General features: G+C 42.7%; 1 protein-coding gene across 1 annotated transcript in view; it reads left to right on the forward strand.

Annotated features, from left to right (window-relative positions):
- Positions 1–1,220: 1,220 nt before the first annotated feature.
- The window catches only part of PAPLN (papilin, proteoglycan like sulfated glycoprotein), a 38,171-nt gene continuing 19,499 nt past the window's right edge, over positions 1,221–19,892 (forward strand). Inside the window, exons 1-12 of the mRNA XM_058025385.1 lie at positions 1,221–1,277; positions 9,451–9,566; positions 10,939–10,999; positions 11,244–11,346; positions 12,254–12,384; positions 12,706–12,829; positions 13,556–13,636; positions 14,567–14,739; positions 15,281–15,404; positions 16,542–16,668; positions 17,341–17,406; positions 19,360–19,567. Coding sequence (XP_057881368.1) covers positions 1,221–1,277; positions 9,451–9,566; positions 10,939–10,999; positions 11,244–11,346; positions 12,254–12,384; positions 12,706–12,829; positions 13,556–13,636; positions 14,567–14,739; positions 15,281–15,404; positions 16,542–16,668; positions 17,341–17,406; positions 19,360–19,567 — 1,371 coding nt within the window. The remainder of the gene's footprint in view (positions 1,278–9,450; positions 9,567–10,938; positions 11,000–11,243; positions 11,347–12,253; positions 12,385–12,705; positions 12,830–13,555; positions 13,637–14,566; positions 14,740–15,280; positions 15,405–16,541; positions 16,669–17,340; positions 17,407–19,359; positions 19,568–19,892) is intronic.

Here is a 19,892-nt window from a genome sequence, read left to right on the forward strand (position 1 = left end):
GCAATGGTAAAATCCATGGTATATACGGACTTGGAGAGTTGTTATGGAATCTGTTCATTGAGGCCTAAGACTATAAGAAAAATGGTTGCCCATCATAAAGTAACCTGAAATACTCAAATACCAGATCAACTAAAGTTCATTTTGGGTATTTCTTGGTTCTGATGTCATATCCTCATGCAACAATGATTTTTTATCAATGTTACCATTGTTAATAAGTGATACACATTCTGTATTTTATCTGAATTTAATCATCCAGGCTAAAGGAGCTATATATGAAGTTTTAATATTAATACAGATATTGTTACAAGGACTGATTAATAACCATTTCTTCCTTGATACTTTTGTGTACTGTGAAAGGAAAATTTCTCCTTTTATCTTTCCTTTTCCAAGTTAGAAAGAAGCCCAAACTAGATAAAACTGTGGTAGGAGTATCTAGTCTCTCTCTTTTTTTTTTTTCTTGGGCTTAATGGTCTCAAGGTCATGAGAAAATGGTGATGAGAAAGAATCAGTCTGTAGAGGCAGAGCTGTGAAGTGTCCCTGTCACAGCTGTGAGCTCTGGTGAGTGGTGGTTGGTGTCACTGCAACTCAAAAGAGGAAGGATTAAGTAGCAACAGGGAATGTACCAAAAAAGATTTGTGGTCCCAGGTGTGGACAACATCCCAAATTTAGGAACTGTTGTATGCTGCCATACCAGCCTACATGATCTGATCTCCTTTCTAGTTCTGCAGAGGGGATGTAACTGCTCATGGTGGAATCTAGCTATAGCTATCCATGATGAATTATTGGATTTTAAACAAGCACAACTACACAAGATGAATGGAGGGTACAGAAATGTTAACTGTGGAATTTTTTACCTTGGGTTGGTTGAAGTCATTGCAATCCTCAAGTATTTTATCAGGTGTATACATAAAGAGGTGGGAGGGCAGACATGCAACAGCATGCACCTTCCACTGTGCCTGGGGATGGTGTTCTCATAATACCAGAGGAAAGTTCAGGGAATTAGGCACTCTCAGTAATTATATCTTGGCTTTATGTGCAGGGTGTTTTCAATCTTTGCAGATGCCTTCATCTCTCCAGGGAGTTTTGTGGTAAAACTGCTTTTCTTCTCTCCTCTTAATTTTACTTCCACCTCCATTTTTACTTCATGGTATTGTAGCTTTTCCACCAAACAGCAAAGAAGCAAGCAATCTTGAGTAATTTTTCTGTTCCCACAGGCAGAGATGAAGAACCTGTTCCTTCTGCTCATGCTAGCAACAACGTCACCTTCTGCATTTTCAGTAAGTAAATGCTCTTCTGAGCCCTGTTACAAGAAATGAAAGATACTTCTGTTAAGAACTGTCAACATCTGTAACTCAAGTGCTTTGTAGAAAGCATTTCTGAAAGAGCTAATAGGGTCAAGATTATTTAATTGCCATGTTAGACTTTTCATAAGATGTGCCAGGCCTATTGTGGCACATCTTATGAAAAGTCTAACATGGCAATTAAATAATCGAATTCTGGTAGTGCCTTTGGTTCTAAGGATGTTTTCTGCAAAGCAGTAATTGCTGTCTTCTGCTTCAAAGCTAGAGAGAGTTATCACTTGAAATAAAGAGAATGGATTTTTGGTTAGTTCATTATTCTCTTTCCTTTGGTCTTAGAAGTATTAGCCATGTGGTTTAGTTTTGCTGGGAGAGGCTACTTTATGGTAAGCCAATGTGATATTATCAGAAAAAGAACGCAGCAATTACCAACTGGGATTCCTGTTCCTTTCTGAGTGAGAGGCAGGATATTTCTGAGGCAAATGCAGCTTGTAAACAGTTTGCCTGACTTGAAGTTGAACTTTATTAGTGAGTTGGTCATCTAAGGTAAAAGATGACCTACAGATTAGAGTGGAAGTATTAACAAAGGAAGACATTACATGGTTGTTAGGTGTAAAGGAAGAGAGAGTGGGGGAAAAAAGAGGCAATTATCACTTGGAGTAAGTGTTTTGCTTTCTAGGCCACCTTTGAAGATCAGGGATGAGAGACCAGAAATCAAGCCGAGTTTTTTAGTTTCCCTTGCAGATGGAAATTTGCTTAAATGAGTGCCTGCTGTCTCAAAACTAATAAAAAAAATCATACTGTATGTTAAAAGAACCAGAAATTGAATTTATTCTATTCAGTTCATCTGTTCACCTGCCTATCTCCAATTTGGAGATATTGCTGATTTTTTTTGGGAAGGGATATCACTGAAATACCCTGAGACTGTGAAGGCTGACATTTCTCTGTAGCATTGGACTCTACCTCCTGCATGCAATCAGTAGTTCCTCTTGAAGCCATGCTGAATGAAAGGAGAAATTTTGCTTGGCCACCACTTAAGTTCAGTATGTCAGTTTCCCAGATTGACCTCTGAACACTGTTTCTTTATATGGATCTGCATTTCTAGGTTGAAATGCTGGTTTTTAATTTATTCTGAATAACTCAACATTGTTATTGTTTAAAGTGCTAATCTGTTGAATAAACTTTTAGATGCCTTACCCAGCTTTACCAAAGGGCAGAAGGTGCACAAGGACATAAAAGTTAAGGTCATACAGAAACAGTAAAAATTACTGTGAGTGCAGAGAAAGTAGAGATTTTACTGTTATTCATAAGGAGGGAAAGGGAGAAAACATGAACAAGAACAATTTTACCAGGTAGAACCAGTTTGTTTTGGCCTATAACCTGTCTACAGCAATGTCACAAACATGTGTCTAGAAAAAACCATTAAAAGGTAGGCAAATACAATTTCCCCCAATACACTTCCAGTTTATGAACCCTTTGAGCTTGAGATATCTCTGTCTCTCTTCCCTGAATTTGGTCAATGCCTCCTTGAAGCCATAATATCAAGATCCTGCTCCTGAGAGCTAAATATCAGCTACAATGTAATGATTTATTAATATTAATTAATAATTAATAAAAAATAGCAATTTGGGACAGGATTTGTGTTTCCCCTGTGTCACTTAAGTTGCCTACATTAAATCTCCACTGTCGTTTTAGTGATAAATCACTAATACTATAATGCTTTCCCGTGGTTCTTTGCGGTAAGTCCCTGGTTTTCTGTTGTCCTTTATTACCCTATATTACCCTTATCATCTGCTTTCATTACTTCTGTGGTTTTGGCATAGCTCATAAATGTGCTGAGGCATTCTGGTTCCTTATGGAATACTGCTGCTAATGTCAGTTCTTGCAGTGGGTGGAGATTTTATTCCTGCTTTTGTCTTTGGACCACCTGCTTATCATCCATTGAAGAATTGTCCTTCTGACTGCTTAACTTCCTTCAAAGCTTTAGGTGAAGGATTTTTTGGAAGTGTTGTGCTAAATCTGAGTGTACCTGGCAGGTTACCTTTGTTGATGTGTTTGTGAATTGAAGAACTGCAATACTGTTAGAAGAATTTGCCTTTAAAAGTCCTATTGACTTTTTCCCAAACATCCTGTATTTATGCAGGTGCCTGCTAGCTCTGTTCTTTGTTATAATTTCTATTAATTTATCAGCTGACATCAGTTTTATGCTCCGTGAATGTACAGTTCCATGGGTTCCCCTGGGATCATTTTGTAAACTGGTGTCAGATTTTCCACTTTCCAATAATCACATGTTGAAGCGGATTTAGCTGAGAGGGTTGTCCTCTAGTATGTAACAGTTTATCCATTTCAACCTTGAGTTCCTGTTAGGCCCCTTGGATAAACAACTTCTAGTGACCTCATACTGTGTGATTTGTCCACTTTTCCAAATAAGTTTGGGGTCATAAAGTTTACTCACAATCATCCTCTTTGTAGAGTTTTCTGAATGTGCTCCATTTCCTCCACAAGGATTCCAAGAATTAATTTGACTTCTCTGCAATGGCTGTGTCTTTTTAAATTCCCTTCTCATCTCCAGGCCACCCAGAGTTTCTGGAAGCCTTTCCATTTCTGAAAAGCAGCTGGTACCTGCTCTGCCCACTGCCCCATGGGGCAGCACGTCCCTGGATGTGAGGAGCACCAGGCATGCACCACGTCCTCCCCAGCTGACAGAAAATCAGCGAGTGTGGAAGGAGCTAGCTGTAGGGTGGGGCAGCCCAAAGAGAGGTAGCACAGTGAGGAGTGTGGGAGAGTTGAACAGGGAACATGGAAAAGAGCCAGGGACCACGAGGGAGAGGGTTCAGTGATGTAGGGAGAATGTGAAGTGTTTTGAGAAAATGAAGGTGTTGGGGAACTGCTGGATTTTACTGTTTGTTAGAGGGCATATGCTAATGAGGCATGGCTAGGATGAGAGTGGAATGAAAGGAGATGTACACAGTGAGTGTAAACCACAAGCCATTAAAGCTAACAAAGCCTGGGTTTTTTCCCTCATCTTCGTAGAGCAGCTCATCTTAATAAGATACTCACTTCTTCTGCATTACTTTGTATTTTGCTTCCTGCTGTCACCATCTTGTTCACTTTCACTCTTGTTTTTCTAGTTTTATTCAAATACAATTCTTTGATTACTTATTCATTATTCATAGAAATGGTACTTGGCATTATTCACCTTCAAAGCTCTTCACAAGCCTGCTGTGTCTGAGCCAAGATCAATGGTTAAGACAGAATTATAAAAAAAAATGCTTTGCTGATGTGGTTTGGATTAATTAGCTCATTTTTGGTAACATTTTTTGGCTAATATCCTAGCTGGTTGCAGATGGAGCCATCTTGAAAATGCATATTGGCATAGCAGCAGCAATCTAAATTATAAACATGTAACATATACTGAATGTTTTCAGCTCCCTTTCAATTAAGTCTGAGGGTTGGATACTACATGTCATGCAGAGCTTACCTATGTGAAAATATATTATTGGTGGTCATCATTGTAGTATTGGGTAATTCTTCTGGATATAGAAAGAAGAAGGAAATGGTTCATATAGCAAAGAGCACATGGTCTAAGGACACAGTCCATGTGGGTTATTTTGTTAGGGCTCTGAGGGCACTGTTAGGTTTTACAGGCCCTGGCTGGACTCTCCACACCCAGCCCACTGCCCAGGACACCCTTGTAGGCTCCTGGGACTGCTGGCTCCTGCCCCAGTGAGGATCTGCACAACTCTGCCTGGCCAGCCATGGACCCTGATGAGTCAGGCTCACCTGCAGTCCCAACTCCCAGCCTAGTTTCAGGTGGAGATGCCCAATTCCCCGGGCTGGGGCTGCTCCCTGGCCTGCTGTGCTGTCCTGGGAGAGTCTCCCACTACTGGCCCACACTGAGCAGCCAATCTTTGGGGCACCTTGACACTTTTCTTTCTTTTTCCCCTTTCTGTTACAAACTTTTCTCTGATCAATTAACTTCTCCCTAAGCACTTATTATTCAATGTTAGCAAAGCCTCATTTTTTCACTGGAGACTTCTTACTTGCCAAGGCTTTGGCAATGAAACCATTACAGAAGTGATAGTGGTGATAGTTTTCTTTTGTTAGGTATTTGGCTTTCACCCTTCTCTCCTACATCATGTTTCCTAAATGATGCTACAGTTCAGGGTGTGTCAAAATAAACATTAACCATATTTCAGAAGCTATAAACACCAGAAAGTAGATATTTATCAAATAAAATGACCAGTGCTATTTCAAAAATACTAAGAAAGGTTAAAGAGAAAGGGTCTGATTTTGACTGCAGTTTTATGCCATGGAAACACTACATAAGTGTGACACCACATTACTCATTTCATCATTGTGAGCAATATCTGTTTTCAGTGGGTAACAGCTGGACAGGGCTTTGTCGTCAGCCTCTATTTCTCGCCACCTCCCTGTCGGTGCTGAGATTTGTGCCTGATTCCAATGGAACCTAGTAAGCAAGTGAAACAGCCCCAGAAATCACAGTAAGGACGTTTCAGTGTCCAAAACAATGCTTCAGTTGCATCTCAATAGGCCAAAGCCGTGCAACCTTCTGGGCATTAGTGTGGTTATCAGTAACAGCAACTGTTGGGGTGGTGCAACAGGATGTTTTGTTCCTGCTCGTCAGTCTGGAAAAGCAGCACCAAAAAAAACATCACAAAACAAATCAGGGTGACTGTCTCTGAGTCCTGAAAGGTGCCCAAGGAGCAAGGGGTAAGAACTTTCCTGGGATGTAGGTTGTTTGGATTTGTGACTGCAGAACTTCATTGTTCACTTGGGATTGTATAGTAAATTGATGTTTTCTTTGATAGCTTGCTGGTATTTGAGTTGCAACAAGGCACTAGAAAATTGTTCCCACTGAATCACTTCTCCACAGTTGGTGATATGAACTTTGTGAATCACTGCATGCCTGCAATGCATTTGTCTGGGAAGCACAGCCCTCTTCCCATGCATAGTTTTCTATCCATCTCATCAAACTAACTGGAAAGTCTTTCAAGGACCCCTTTTAAAGTGCTCCTACCTAGTGTGAGCATTTTCTGTTTTTCTGAGTCAAGTCCCATTCATAGCTTCTCTTCCAGTGCATCTGTCATACACAAAAATAAACATTACATGGTACATAATAAGCTATCTAGGACACTTTTCCAGAATTCTTTTGTTTGCCAGTGATGCATACTGGAATTGTCTTTGCAGATGAGGTCTGGAGGTCTAATGACTCAGAGGCATAGTTCTTTTACTTGCTGACGATATCAGATACAGTTGGCCTGGTAACAGCAGATGCTGCAACTACATCAGCAGTTCATCTGTCTAGGAACTGATGAAAGCAATGCAGTGTTCATAAAAATTAAATCCCTGGCCTTCTAAACTTGTATGCCACTGCTGCCTGTATGTGAATGAGCCCTGAGAGTCCACAGTGCCAGGTCATGGGCAATATCAATATTCCCAGAAAGGATGCATTGCTGGTGTCTCAACTGGTGATAAAACTGGACAGAGCAGTTGGGCACTACTAACTGTCTGCTTTTTGGGGAGTTTTTAGGGGTCAGGAAAGATGGTTGTATGCATTTTCTCACTTCTCTTGAAACATTAGAATATATACTTTATGCAGATAAAGAAAGTATATTCTTGTATGAATATCAGGCTGAAGCAAGAGAAGAACGGAACTGAATGAATTTGTAACAGTGATGAAGATTGTCGATTTTTCATTCTGAAATCCATGAGGGAATGGAATTTAGTTGTCCTGGCTGACATGGGATAAAAGCATTCCAGAGTCTGAAGAGAGCAGAAAGAGGCTTTTGGAGCAGAAACAGGCTGACAGCATCTAAAAATGTCCTGTTATCAGGTTATGTAATAATATATTTATTATTTATTATAAACATGCAGCTTTATCTTTGTCTGCCTACACATGTGCAGTTACTGAAGTAATGAGGACTGTACACAGATTTCCAAATATGGGAGTTGGGCCCCTATTAAAATCTTCCTCTGACACTGTACAGCTTTGGAAGGTTTCTTTTGTCTGATGCTCCTTTTGGGGTGTACATAAATGGAGTGATACTGAGAAAAATTATTGTTCCTGATCTCTGTGGATGCATAAGCCTTACAACAAAGGTTCCCTGCAGATTTTACTCTCTATAAAAGGAATAAATAATGCTAGTTCTGTCGGAGGGATATTGGAATATTTATCAGGGTGGTGTGTGTGTGTCAAGGAAGGGCTTTCTATCCTAATTGCCTTCCAGTAATCTGACTTTCAAATGCTCTTCCTTTGGATTTTTATCTACACGTTTCCTTCTCCCTTATGCTGACTGAAAGGTCCCTTGTTTCCAGGGTGAGCTAATACTGCACCTAAATCAGTCAGTTGATACAGAGGAATAAGACTGCTGAGAAAGAGTGGTAGCATATTTTATTCTTTTGAGGGTGAGGGAGGAGGGATTACAGGGGGAGGAATTAGGTGTCTGAAAGAAAAACTTGGGAAAATAAGATTGCTGAAAAAGCCTTGCTGAAAGCTAAAACACTATTGTTGGGATTATGCCCAGAAAGGCCAATGAGAATGCAGAAGACAAACAGTGAGCTGAATATCTGGAGTGAAAGAGCAGGAGAAGGGTTTGGCACAGGATCAGGGAGATGTTGACTTGGCCAAGAGGAGGTATGTAGAAGTGGCTGTAACCTGGGCAGTGCCACTGAACGAGCAGGATGAAGACAAACAGAGTTAGTCTGAACCAGAGGTATTAGAAAAAACTGTGTGAAGAAAAGTAAGTAGCTGAGCTAGGAAGAAAGGGTTTCTCATTAGAGAAACACAGGTAGTAATTTGGAGTGACTCTACAGCTAGACAGTTGTGGATAATTCCATAGTAAATGCATAGATATGATTGGCTAATATTTCTGACTGTCGCTCTTGCCAGCAGCAGGAAATTATTTCCTTTAAAAAGGGTGAAGTAAAGAAACAAGACTAACTTGGACATACAGTAAGGCAGAGAGAGAGTGTGTGTGTGTGAACAACTATAAAGCCTGTCTAAATGACAAGGGAGGATTAACCCATGCATCTTGCCTGAGTTGGACTCCCTGGATGATTTATTAGACTGGCTCCTATTTCTAGCAGAGGTTTGGATGTTTGTGTGTGGAGGCGAGTTAGATCACATCACAATAATTTTTTACCTTTTTTTTCTCTGCCTGCCCACTCTTCACTACAGCAAATGTCTCAGTGCCCACATGACCCACACTACCTTCTCAGTGGTACAATTGTATACATAAACTGCCCTTCAGTTTGCAGCTGCCCTGCAAACCCTGGTTTTACAGTGTCACTCACCAGGTAACCCTGCACTTACCTTCCTTTTTCAAGCAGAATTAATCCTACTGCATCTTGCAAATATTACTTTTTTCCTTAAGATATTGCCATTCTTCCCACTAGCCACACATGTCCTGCTGTATGTGCATCCCATCAGCTTGCAGAAGGCCTTTTTTTTTCTGAAAATATGGTATTTGATACATTTCCAAGACAATGTATTTTGGTTGGTTCCATCACACTTGTAAATTTCTGTCTATATTATCAAGTTATTTCTCTTAATGTCAGTAATCCAACTTTCTAAATACAAAATTAATAAGAGTTTTGCTAATGATGGCCCAGACCTTGACACTGTCATTGGACACAGTTGGGTAAGGGGAATGAAGCTCCATATATGGAATTCTGTTGCAGTAAAAAGTGTGTTCTGGGGTATTTCTTTCTGCTTCCTTTCCTTCTCTTAAGTATTGGACTTAGAGCCAAGGATTTGGGTTTAAGTGGCTGTATTGATCTGGTGTGGAGTGACAGTGCTCAGAGTCCCTGAAGTAATGATTGGCCTTTGCTGCCTTGCTGAGAGGAAGATGTTATCTTCTTTTAGATCGTTATTCAAAAGTGCAGAAATTCTATGAATAGACAAACAGTAGAAGAGGGATTATGAAGCTGGATGTGCTATATGGCTTCAGCAAGCTAATACTCCTGGATACTAGAGACCTGATCTTTCTGATGTACTACTGTGTGCCACTTTTCATGTTAGGAATACATCACAGCAAGACAGCCATTTTTTGCACACATAGGATTTCTGCTTCATTTTCTTTTGTTGCCATGTCTTTTTGCTATGTCTGTGGGGTTTTTTTATTCCCAGGGCCGGCGGATGAAAAGGCAGCTTGATGTGTGGGGGAGCTGGGGTGAGTGGAGCGAGTGCAGTCGGAGCTGCGGCGGTGGAGTCAGCTTTCGGCAGCGGCACTGCTATTCCCAAAGGTGAGGGTTAACCCCCTTTTTTTTTTTTTAATTTCTTTTCTTTAAATGTGTTGTGGTGCTACTGAGATCCTGCAGTTATGTTCCAATATACATCCAGAAAAAAAAGTCTTAGTGTTTAATCCCAAGGGAATGAGTCCCCTTTGAGATGAACCTCAGTTTCAGAGTTGTCACTGCTGTTTTGTGTAGTGCCCTCTTCAACATGTGCTTGCTTTGGCTCCTTTGATAGACCACAGCAGTTTCTCTGAGATCTGAGGCTGTGCAATCAGGGGATTGGCATGGTAGCAGCTGCTCAATCAGGTCTGTGTGGTAAACCCTGAGGGAGACGGAGAACAGGCCAAGGCAGTTGGTTTCTCTCCTGAGAGCTGGTGACAGCACTGAGGTTTCCTCAGGTTTATGATTCCCAGGATGGTAAATTGCCCCAGAAGAAATGGAAGAGTGAATTTGGCTTAAGCAGTGTTAGCACTGTGCCACCTCATTTGCAGCTGGGTCAGCTGCATCCTAATGAGGATGATGACTGGTACTGCACCTGTTGGGAATGATGGACCGTAGAGATCTTGTTGTGGATGAAAACAAAGCAAAGGAGGGAAAAAAAGCCAGACTCTCAAAAATGTCCTGAAAAAAACAGCCTCTCTCTGTTTAGAGAAATGAGAGGAGGTTTTGTAATAGAAGCCAGAGTTATGAAGCTCCTGCTTCCCACAGAGAATAAAGAAAGGTCTCTTTTGAAGGCTGCCCATTATGGTTTATACCTCCCAGAATCCCTGAAGGCCTGTCTCTCTATTTTAGGAACACTGAAGTGTTAGGCATTGATTGGTTTTTTAGATCAATTTCCCTCATAATTGTTACTCTCCATAATCCTCAGCTGGGGTCATTTGACTGGACTAAGGGTATTGCACACTTTCCATAGGCATGTTTCACTCTCCCTAATAAGGGACCTATTGGGCACAAAAAATCAAGATAAATGATGCACAAAGATATTCTGAATTGGCCACTATAATCTAATTGGCTATTCTGAATTGGCTGCACATAACATGTTTCTCTTTCTTGTATGGACAACTGGACTGTTTGCTGGTGGATGATGGACTAAAATCTCAGCTTCCATTATTTAGTTGAAACGTGACCCTGAAGAGCTGTACTGCAGTTTTTCATCATGTGTGTCTCATTCATGCCAGAACACAAACCATAGCATAAAATGCCACTAGAAAATGCCAGCTTGTTTTAATGGTGAAGAAGTGCATATTAGTTATTTTGCTGTTTCAGGGAACTCTGTGAGGGTGATATGCTTGGTGTGAAGGTGATTTGTAATGTCTGCTATGAGATGACTTTTTGCATGTGTATTCTTCAGAGAGCTCCATGTATTTTTTCTGTCTTCCAGGACAGAAGGTCCTTCCAGTTGTGTCGGACCAACACGAAGCTATCGGTCATGTAATGTTCAGGTATGGTTTTAGTTTTTCTTTGCTGTTGCTGCTTTTCCCCAGACAAACATCATTCTTATTCAGAAATAAGATGTGATTATTAGTTCCTGTTTCTCTGATGTTAGTACTGGATGCAGTTCATTAACAGTATCCATTCAAAAGTATGTTGAAATTATGCCCCAGTTTGAAGGGGCATTTTTATTGTACACTTTATTTTCCTCCTTTTTTATAATACTCCAATACAAACACTTTCTCTTCCAAACAGAACTGCCCAGAAGGTTCCCGGGATTTCCGGGCAGAGCAGTGTGCAGAGTTTGATGGGACAGAATTCCAAGGCAAGAAATATAAGTGGCTTCCATATTATGGAGGTAATGATAAACATGTGGGGTTACACTTCATCACTACCTATCAACAATATGTTTTGAAGTGACTGTAATGATTTTTACTGTAGTATTCTTGCAGGGTACTCTTTAGTTGGAGTGGAGGGCAGGAGTTGGCATGGAAAAAAATCCTTTTGCCAGCAGCAAAGCATTGCTGTCCTGAAGACACTGGATGTATGGGCCAAGAGACAGCATTGCAGCAATATGTACTTGTTTCTTGTAACAGCCAAATCTTTATTATTCCTTCAGAAACATTGCTCAAGGAAATCTGGAACTGCTTGCACCTAAGTTCCAAAGTATTAGAGGAGCAGAAGTTCTGCTGTATTTTCCAATATGGTCAAAAGAAAATTAGCAGGGCACCAGGGCAGCAAATGTATGTAATTAATGAGTGCTTCAGAAAATACATCATCTCTTTCATCAGACCATGCTTTCTTGACGAACCAGCTCAGAAGGCAAGTGTGGGAACCAGGGGTCCTTGCTCTGAGCTTTGATATGGTATCATTCACAGTTGGTTAACAAATTATGAGGGATTTTAATTATGAGGGATTTTAAGATAGATTTAAAAGGGTTTTTTGTTGCTTGTTAAAATAACAGTTCTGTATCAGCACTTGTTCTCATTCTAGAAAGCCCTGTACTCCAAGGGAGTATAAGAGCGATCCTACTAAGGAATAACCAAATATCCACTTAGAGCAATGTCCTCTAAGGAAATATTTGTGTACAGTGAGATTTTACTAGAGTATTTTTCCAGCCTCCAGCAGTTTGTGACCAAGAAATTCATTCAATATCTGCCACTTAGTATCAGTAGACCCTTCTGTTTCTGCTCCTGTAATCTAGAACTAGACTCCTGGTCCAGTATCAAGCTATTGTATAATGTTTCTTTTTCTTCTCCGGCCAGCACCTAATAAGTGTGAGTTAAACTGTATTCCCAAGGGAGAAAACTTCTACTACAGGCACAAGGAAGCAGTGGTAGATGGGACTACCTGTGAACCTGGCAAGCGAGATATCTGCGTAGAGGGAGTTTGTCAGGTTAGTCATCTCAGTACTTCCTTCACTCATCATTGGGTCTGTCAGTCTTTCTGTCGTCTCCCTTTGTTCTACTTGACCTTTCATCATAGCATCAGAAAAGGTGAATCACTCAGTTTCAATGTGCTGAGGAGCATCTGCATAGCATTCATCTGGCTCTGGCTGTGAAATAGTAGATAACAGCTTTGTTGTTTTCTCTGCCCCATCCTGACTTTCCGGGCTCCCTAGAGTCAGGCTTTCTCAATAGATCTGTCCAGCATTTGACCTTTTTTTCCCTTTCTGTCATCACAGTTTATTCCTACTAATGCTCCTGTGCTCTGACAGGCTGTTGGCTGTGATAATATGCTGGAATCTGCCAAGAAGGAGGACAAGTGCCTGCAGTGTGGAGGAGATGGCAGCACCTGCTATGGTGTGAAGGGCACTTTTGATGTGGCCAGCCTCCCCAAAGGTACAGATGATCCTAGGTAGTCTGGGCAGGTGAGAAGGAGAGAGTTAAACCAAAAATCAACTGCTACAAGGCCTAGTGGGGACACTTGCTCCCATGATTGTTATGGGCATACTTGGATGTTCACTTGAAATATCTGTACAGTGTGTGGCCTTAACATCAGAAAAGATACTCTTGGCCTTATCCTTGGAAACACTTTGTTAATCTGTATCCACACTGGAGTACTTGCCAGGATGCTGATGGCTTTCCCCACTGCCTCTCCAGCAGGTGCTATAAATGCACCACAATAACATCACCACACACTGCCTTGTAAGGCTGTCCAGTGTTTTGATAGCCCCACCAGGACATATGCAGGGCTAGAAATGGGGCTGCATCTTCTGCATTTGGCCAATTTTAAAAAATTCCAAGATGTCATCTGCACTTGTGGTCACATCTCTCTATGTTGAACTCCAGTATGATTCTTGCTGAAATCCCAAGGACTTCAAAATGTAGCAAATGGACTTTTCTGAGGTGTCATTGGAATTTTTTACGCATGGACTGATCTGTGGATAATGTCGGGTGAGGTTATTCAGCATGCAGTTAAAGGGATGATGGAAATGCTTCATGTCACCATCAAAAAGTTCATCTAGTTGTTCAGGCACAAATGAAGCCATGAATATCTTTGGCACAGGGGAGTAGCTGTATGGCACCCACAGTCAGATATTGAATAATCCTTTTTTTTTTTTTTAGGTTACAATCAAATCTTTATTATCCCTGTGGGAGCTACAAGCATCCAAATTAAGGAGGTTAAGCCCAGCAGGAACTTCCTAGGTATGATTGATGTCAGAATCTCTGTATCAGTCCATTTGGATTTCAGCCATTATGTTTTGAGGTATGGGTTTACCTTGAGGGCTTGATATGGCAGAGTGAAAAACTGAATATCAGAATATTGAGTATCCTTGAAATGTGAGTGATGCACAACTCTGGGCTCCACATTTACTTCATTTTTTGTCCTATGGAGATCTTGCTGTTCACATTGAGACTTCATGCCTGTAACTTACAAGGAATGTAACTGATCTAGCCAAATTTGGCTGTGAGCTCTGTTTGGTGAACGCAAACCCTAACTACTCCTGCCATCTAGAAGTTTGGAGTGGGCATCTTTTCTCCATAGATTTCTTTGGAGCATTTGTACAGCCTCCAACTCTGGTCATTCTGCAGAGGGGAAAAAGGAGGGAGAAAAGGCCTTGCCTAGATGTCTGGACAGGGCTAAGGAAATTCCAGTGGATAAAGCAGATACTCTTCTGCTTTCTGAGTGTTCTATCACTGAGTGCTTAGGACAAATTAGTCTGGTCACATTTTCCTTTGTAGAAAACTGGATTCAGAACATATCTTGCTTTCTGAATAGAGTATCTAGTGAACTAGATAGTGGTGTAAAGTCAGTGGAGTGTGAATCCCACATCTTAGTGGTAAGAAGGACAGAGGCTGGCATCGGCTGTGCTCCAGCAACTAACAGTAGGGAATGCAGAGGCAGGGCAGGAATATGCTGGTGGCATTTGGCTGTGCAGCAAAAGTTCTTGATCTGCAGCAAAGCTGGCAAGAACCACTGTTTGAATGTGGTTTAGCAGCTTCTGCTAAAAAAGCCATACAGGGAGGACAGCACTTATGGAGGATGGGCGGTCAGTCTCATTTGCTTGTGACACAGTATTGAGTGGAAACAGGAGCAACCTTGTGATCCTTTCTCTGGCATGTGGGTTTGTCCAGCTGTCAAGAATGTGCGAGGGGAGTATTACCTGAACGGGCACTGGACGATTGACTTCAGCCGGGCGCTGCAGGTGGCCAGCACGGTGCTGCACTATGACCGCAGCTCTGAGGGTGATGTGGCCCCAGAGCTCCTCCATGCCCGGGGTCCCACCACAGAACCCCTCATCATTGAGGTGAGAAGCTGTGCCTTCCCCTGCTGACACTCTGCTCTTGCTTTGCACAGTGAGAGCACGCTGGGAAAAACTGGAGACAAGATGGGAATCCCAGGAATCTTACAAGGCTGTGGGCCTTCAAGCTAGACCACAGAAATAGCACTTATTGCTGCTCTGGTCCTATAGCCCAGAAATAAGCAATGTTGGTTTCCTGCCTATTCCTTTGGGCACTGACTTTAGGGGAGATAAAGAGTCAGCACCAAATGGTGTTGGGGCAGGGACAGGCTCCAGGACACTGCTTGTTATGCTGTGCTGTAGGGTGGGCTGTACTTGCTGTGAAAGGAGCAGCTGGATCTTCTAAAGCCAAGAGGGATGAATGCACCCTTCTCTGAAAAGTAATGCTCTCCAGAACAAGACAGAAGGCAAGGAGAAAATCCAGTGCAGAGAATTAGTGCTTCTTGAATAGGAGGGGTACAAGTTAGCTGGAACCCTCAGATATGGTGGGGAAATGCTGTGAAGATGAAAAGTGTAATTTCCCTGATTTCCTCCCATGTTTTTGCAGCTCATCAGCCAGGAGCCAAACACCGGGGTACAGTATGAGTATTACCTGCCCCTGCAAGGACAGGCCTCGGGTTACAGCTGGAGCTACAGTTCCTGGAGTGAGTGCAGCTCCGAATGTGGAGGAGGTAAGGGGAAGGGACCTGATCCCTGGTGGCTGGTGTGGGGTTTATATCCACCTGCAGGCAGTGTGACAGTGTGCTGCCCTCTGCAGCAGCTTCCCAGCAGTCTCCTGCTGGAAGGCAGCGCAGGGATCCACAGGGTGCTGCTCAAGTTTTGTCAAGGGAGGGTTGTGCATGGAGTCACAATAGGATTGGCCCGTGCCAACATGTGGCCTATGCCTTGTTCTTATTTTCCATTTCTTAGCCCTCAGACTTATTTCTAGGATCTGTTAAGAATCTTCATAGATGGCCTTTGTTTAGATTTGCTTCAGGTCTTCATAGTCTTTTCAACCACTTGAGAAGTCCTCTCCAGAGAGACCTGGCCTACATTAGTGAATCACATAATTCTCCTCTGCCACAGCCAGGATGATTCCCCACTCCAAGAGGACTGTCAGATCTCCTAGGGTGTCCCATCATATTCAGTTTACAGATTCCTCCATGAGCAACATTATGGATTTTAAACTTAAAAGAAAAACAAACCAAAAAACTTCAATCACTCAAACAAAAAAACCATCACCAACTGATTCATATATAGAGTTCTTATCAGCCTCTTCTGGTCTTCCATCCTAATGGCCATTTTGGCAACTTTTGCCATATTGTGGCAGTAGGTGCTAAAATTGGCTGGGCACTCATAACCTGTAGGAAGCATGAAGAGTTGCAAGTTTTACTCCCATACCCAGTCCTCACAAGACTGACCTTTTTAGTCTAACAGGAGACCCCCAGTTCTGCTGTGCACTGCACACATCTTGCAGGGCTCCTTCATGAACAACTTACAGGTAGGGCACTCCCCTCGTGAATCTCAATCCATAATATAACAGAAAAGTTCCCCTCAGCTACACAGAACTGTACTGTCTCCCTTGCTCTTCCAGCAGACTCCTATACTGTGGGAAGGCATCATTTGTCCATGTAGTGAGAGACAGAGACCTGCCCCTGTCTCTTTTCCAGAATGTTGGGACAGGTGTGGATTCTACACAACTTCTTGACAGACAAGAAACTTGTCTTGCCAACCCAGTGTATTGCTACTGCTATCAAACTTCGTGCTGGGTGGCTTGTGTTGATCAAGTTGATCAAGTTTGTGTACAAACTCTCTTGTTTGTCCCCCAGGTTTCCAGTCCCGCTTGGTGTTTTGTACCATAGACAATGAAATTTATCCAGACTACATGTGCAGGAATAAGCCACAACCACACAACAACCGGACGTGTGGACATCAGCCTTGTCCCCAGACAAAACGGTGCGATTTCTTTCCTTCTTCTGGGGTCTGACTTCTTCCTGAAGTGCTTTTGGAACTGAGAAAAAAGGGACCGTCTCATGTCTGCCCTCCAGCATGGTTGTCTCCAAGGAGGTACTTCACTTCTAAGAGAAAACCAAAGATAAAAGATTGGGATGATAACACAGTGATGAGTGAGGAGATTTCTGTGCCCACAAGGAAAGGGCTTAATACATCCTGTGTTCATTTTATAGACCAATTAAATTTGCCTTCCAAAATAGCATTGTGGAAGACAGCTGCCTAGTCCATGTAGGAGATATAAAACAGATTCTCTCATTTTTCTTCTCTTGAGCTGGAGCCTACAGAGTAGAAGGTGTGAGTTGGTGTCATTTTATGTCATTTCTGCATTCCCAGCGTGTTCCTTTAGAAAGGGATGAATCCTGGAGTCTTTTCATTCTCCAACATTTTCAAACCCCTTCACCCAGCCATTTCCACCTTGTTCCTTACAGCTGGCTTCACTTGGCTCTTACGGGCACCCAGGGCTATAACATGAGCATTAGCTGTGTGTGTCTGTGTACCATTGGAGGCCTCTGAGAGCACTTGTGTGTGAGAGGGCACCTGGGAACATTTCTGAATACGTGTTAGCCTGTAGCTACTTGTTTTAAGTTCTTTAAAACCTTTGTTCTGTATATAAAGGACTTCTTACATCTACCTGCCGCAAGCCTGGAGTCACAGCGGTGCACGGAGCTCTCAGATGAAGAGGTAACAAGCAGAAGGAAGTTACAGGAAGGCAGCTGCTCTCTTCTGCTCTCCAGCTAGTTTGCTGAAATCATGGGGGCTTTCCTCTTTGGCACATGTGGTAGAAGTGGGTGTTGCTTTGCTTTTGATGCTTGCCAGTGAAAATGGTGGTGGAGGGTGCTGGCTGGCAGCTTTGCTTAGGTGGCTGCACGTGCCTCTGGTAACTTGATTCTTAGAGACTGAGAAAGGGATAATTTCTTCATAGCTTTTGACTGCTTATTCTCATGTTTTCTCTGGAATCAGGGTGAAGTTCTGGAAGATTTTTTTTTTTAATTTACTTATCAAGATAAAGAAAAGAACATAAAAGAAAAGAGCGCATGATTGTTTGGGCAATTGTAACATTGGCCAGCATGGCATAGAGAAAGACTTGGAGTTTCTTAAAAGCTCTTCTTTTTGTCATGGGCCCTATAGCAGGCTTAAAAGAGCATGTAAGATGTGAGAGATACAATAATGTACACTAAGATACGAGAAGTTAAAAGTATCAAAAGCAAAACAATTGTCCCCCAGCAAGCTGCTAATAGCTTAGGACTGGCAATTTTTGCCCTCTGATGAGGGTCCCAGCCTTATGGCTGACCTTATCTTACAAAGGAAATGAACCAAGGGTCAGAGAAGTCTTGTTCCACAATTGAAAGAAGCTCTAAGTTATCCCATCTGGTTGACACAGCCTTTCCAAAACACTTGATGAATAATTTGTTATAAGCCCTGCAACCACACCATTGTAAATGGCTTCTACTGAATGTATTTGTTCCCTTTCCAAAGGAAAGATTTTATAGTGGAGGCCATTCAGTTTGGGGTTGACATGTGCATCTTTAGCAATAAAGAAGGGTGTTTTTAGGAGCTGACCATGGCAAAGTCTACTGTGGAATTCTGTTAGGATGTGAACGTGAATTGGCTGGCTGAAACTTGGTTAAGGAGTGGCAAGAGCCGGGCTCAGGAAGTAGCTGGGGGAGAAAACTTGAACTGCTTTCATTCCCTGGCTGGGCCTTACCTGGCTGTAAGGGGACATAGCAGATGGCAAGCAGATCACCATGATGTCCCCCTCTACAACCAGTAGAGGACTACACTGCATGCTGGATTTGGAGATGAAACATCATATTGTCCCTGAAGCCAGGCCATGCAAGGTGTGGTTTGAGCTACCCAGCTAGTTCTGAGAAGCTGGGGTGGCCATGGGCAGAGATTTTAGTATCTAGACAGATTGTTTTGTGGATACGTTCCCCTAGTTAGCAAGGGTGTATCATTTCTGCAACAGCTTCGGCAACAAAAGACAGGAAAAATCTATTTACATTTTGGTGGGCTTTTTGTGCTGCAGTTAGAGAATTTGACTGATGGGAGGAATAAACCAGCTTTCTACTGGCCGTCAGTGAAAAGTTAAGCACTTCTGAGTGTGCTTGGCATGGTTTGCGGGCAGAGTGAGGACTTGGCTTGGTTTTACTATTTCTGATAATATCTGGAGTGTAATGTGTGGATTAGGCTCTTGTGGTAGTTTTGGTTTTTTGGGGTTTTTTTGTTTGTTTGTTTGTGGTGGTTTTTTTTTTTTTTTTGGTTTTTTTTTTTTTTTTTTTTTTGATGTTCTGTTCCAGGCATGACATTTTTACAGACATCAGGAGACCAAAAGCCATGGATAGGGATCTTCCCCTTCTGGAGAGGCTTTGCATTTCCAGAGAAACAAGTGTTTTTTAGCTGGAGATATGTCTCTGGAGTAGGACTAATGCTCTGCATTGCCAATGAAGCTGGGCACACTTGGTCAAATGGGAACTCGCCTCTGGTTCTATTCTGCAAAGGGACATAATCTCTGTTTGATTTCTACAGGGATGTGGCACCGACTCCTCTGTGCCTCCAAGCAGTTTGGCTTACTTTTTTTTTTTTTTTTTTTTTTTTTTTTTTTTTTTTTTTTGTGCTTGATTCTGTGACTTGCAGGTGGAAAACGGGGGAGTGGGGCCCCTGCTCAGCCACCTGCGGCAGGGGCACGCAGACCCGCTCGGTGTACTGCGTGGCGTTTGACGGGCAGGGCCCGCAGGGGGTGGTGGATGACACCGAGTGCATGGCCTTCGCCCAGCAGCCGCGCCGCAGCCAGCCCTGCAACCTCCGGCAGTGTGCCACCTGGAGCACGGGGCCCTGGTCCCAGGTCAGTGCCCCTGCGCAGGCAGTGCCCTCCTGGCACCTCCAGGAGGAGCATCTGCCAAAGCTTAGGGAGAAAGCTCCTCTTCTGGGACTACAAAAAGCACGTGTCCCTGGATAGGTGGCGTGCAGAGGGCTAGAGCTTCTCCCTGCAGCCCTCCTATGAACATATCCCTGTTCCTCAAAGCTGTGCATGTCCCTGCAGCTCTGCTCTTCTCATTGCACGTCCTCTCTTCCCTGGTCTGCCAATCCTTTCTCCTGATAAAAACATCTGTGTTTTTATCAGGCCCCCCCTGCCCCCACCTGGCACTGGCTTGGTTTCTGAGCCAGGC

The sequence above is a fragment of the Melospiza georgiana genome, chromosome 6, assembly GCF_028018845.1.
Source record: "Melospiza georgiana isolate bMelGeo1 chromosome 6, bMelGeo1.pri, whole genome shotgun sequence".
NCBI classification, from domain to species: Eukaryota; Metazoa; Chordata; class Aves; order Passeriformes; family Passerellidae; genus Melospiza; species Melospiza georgiana.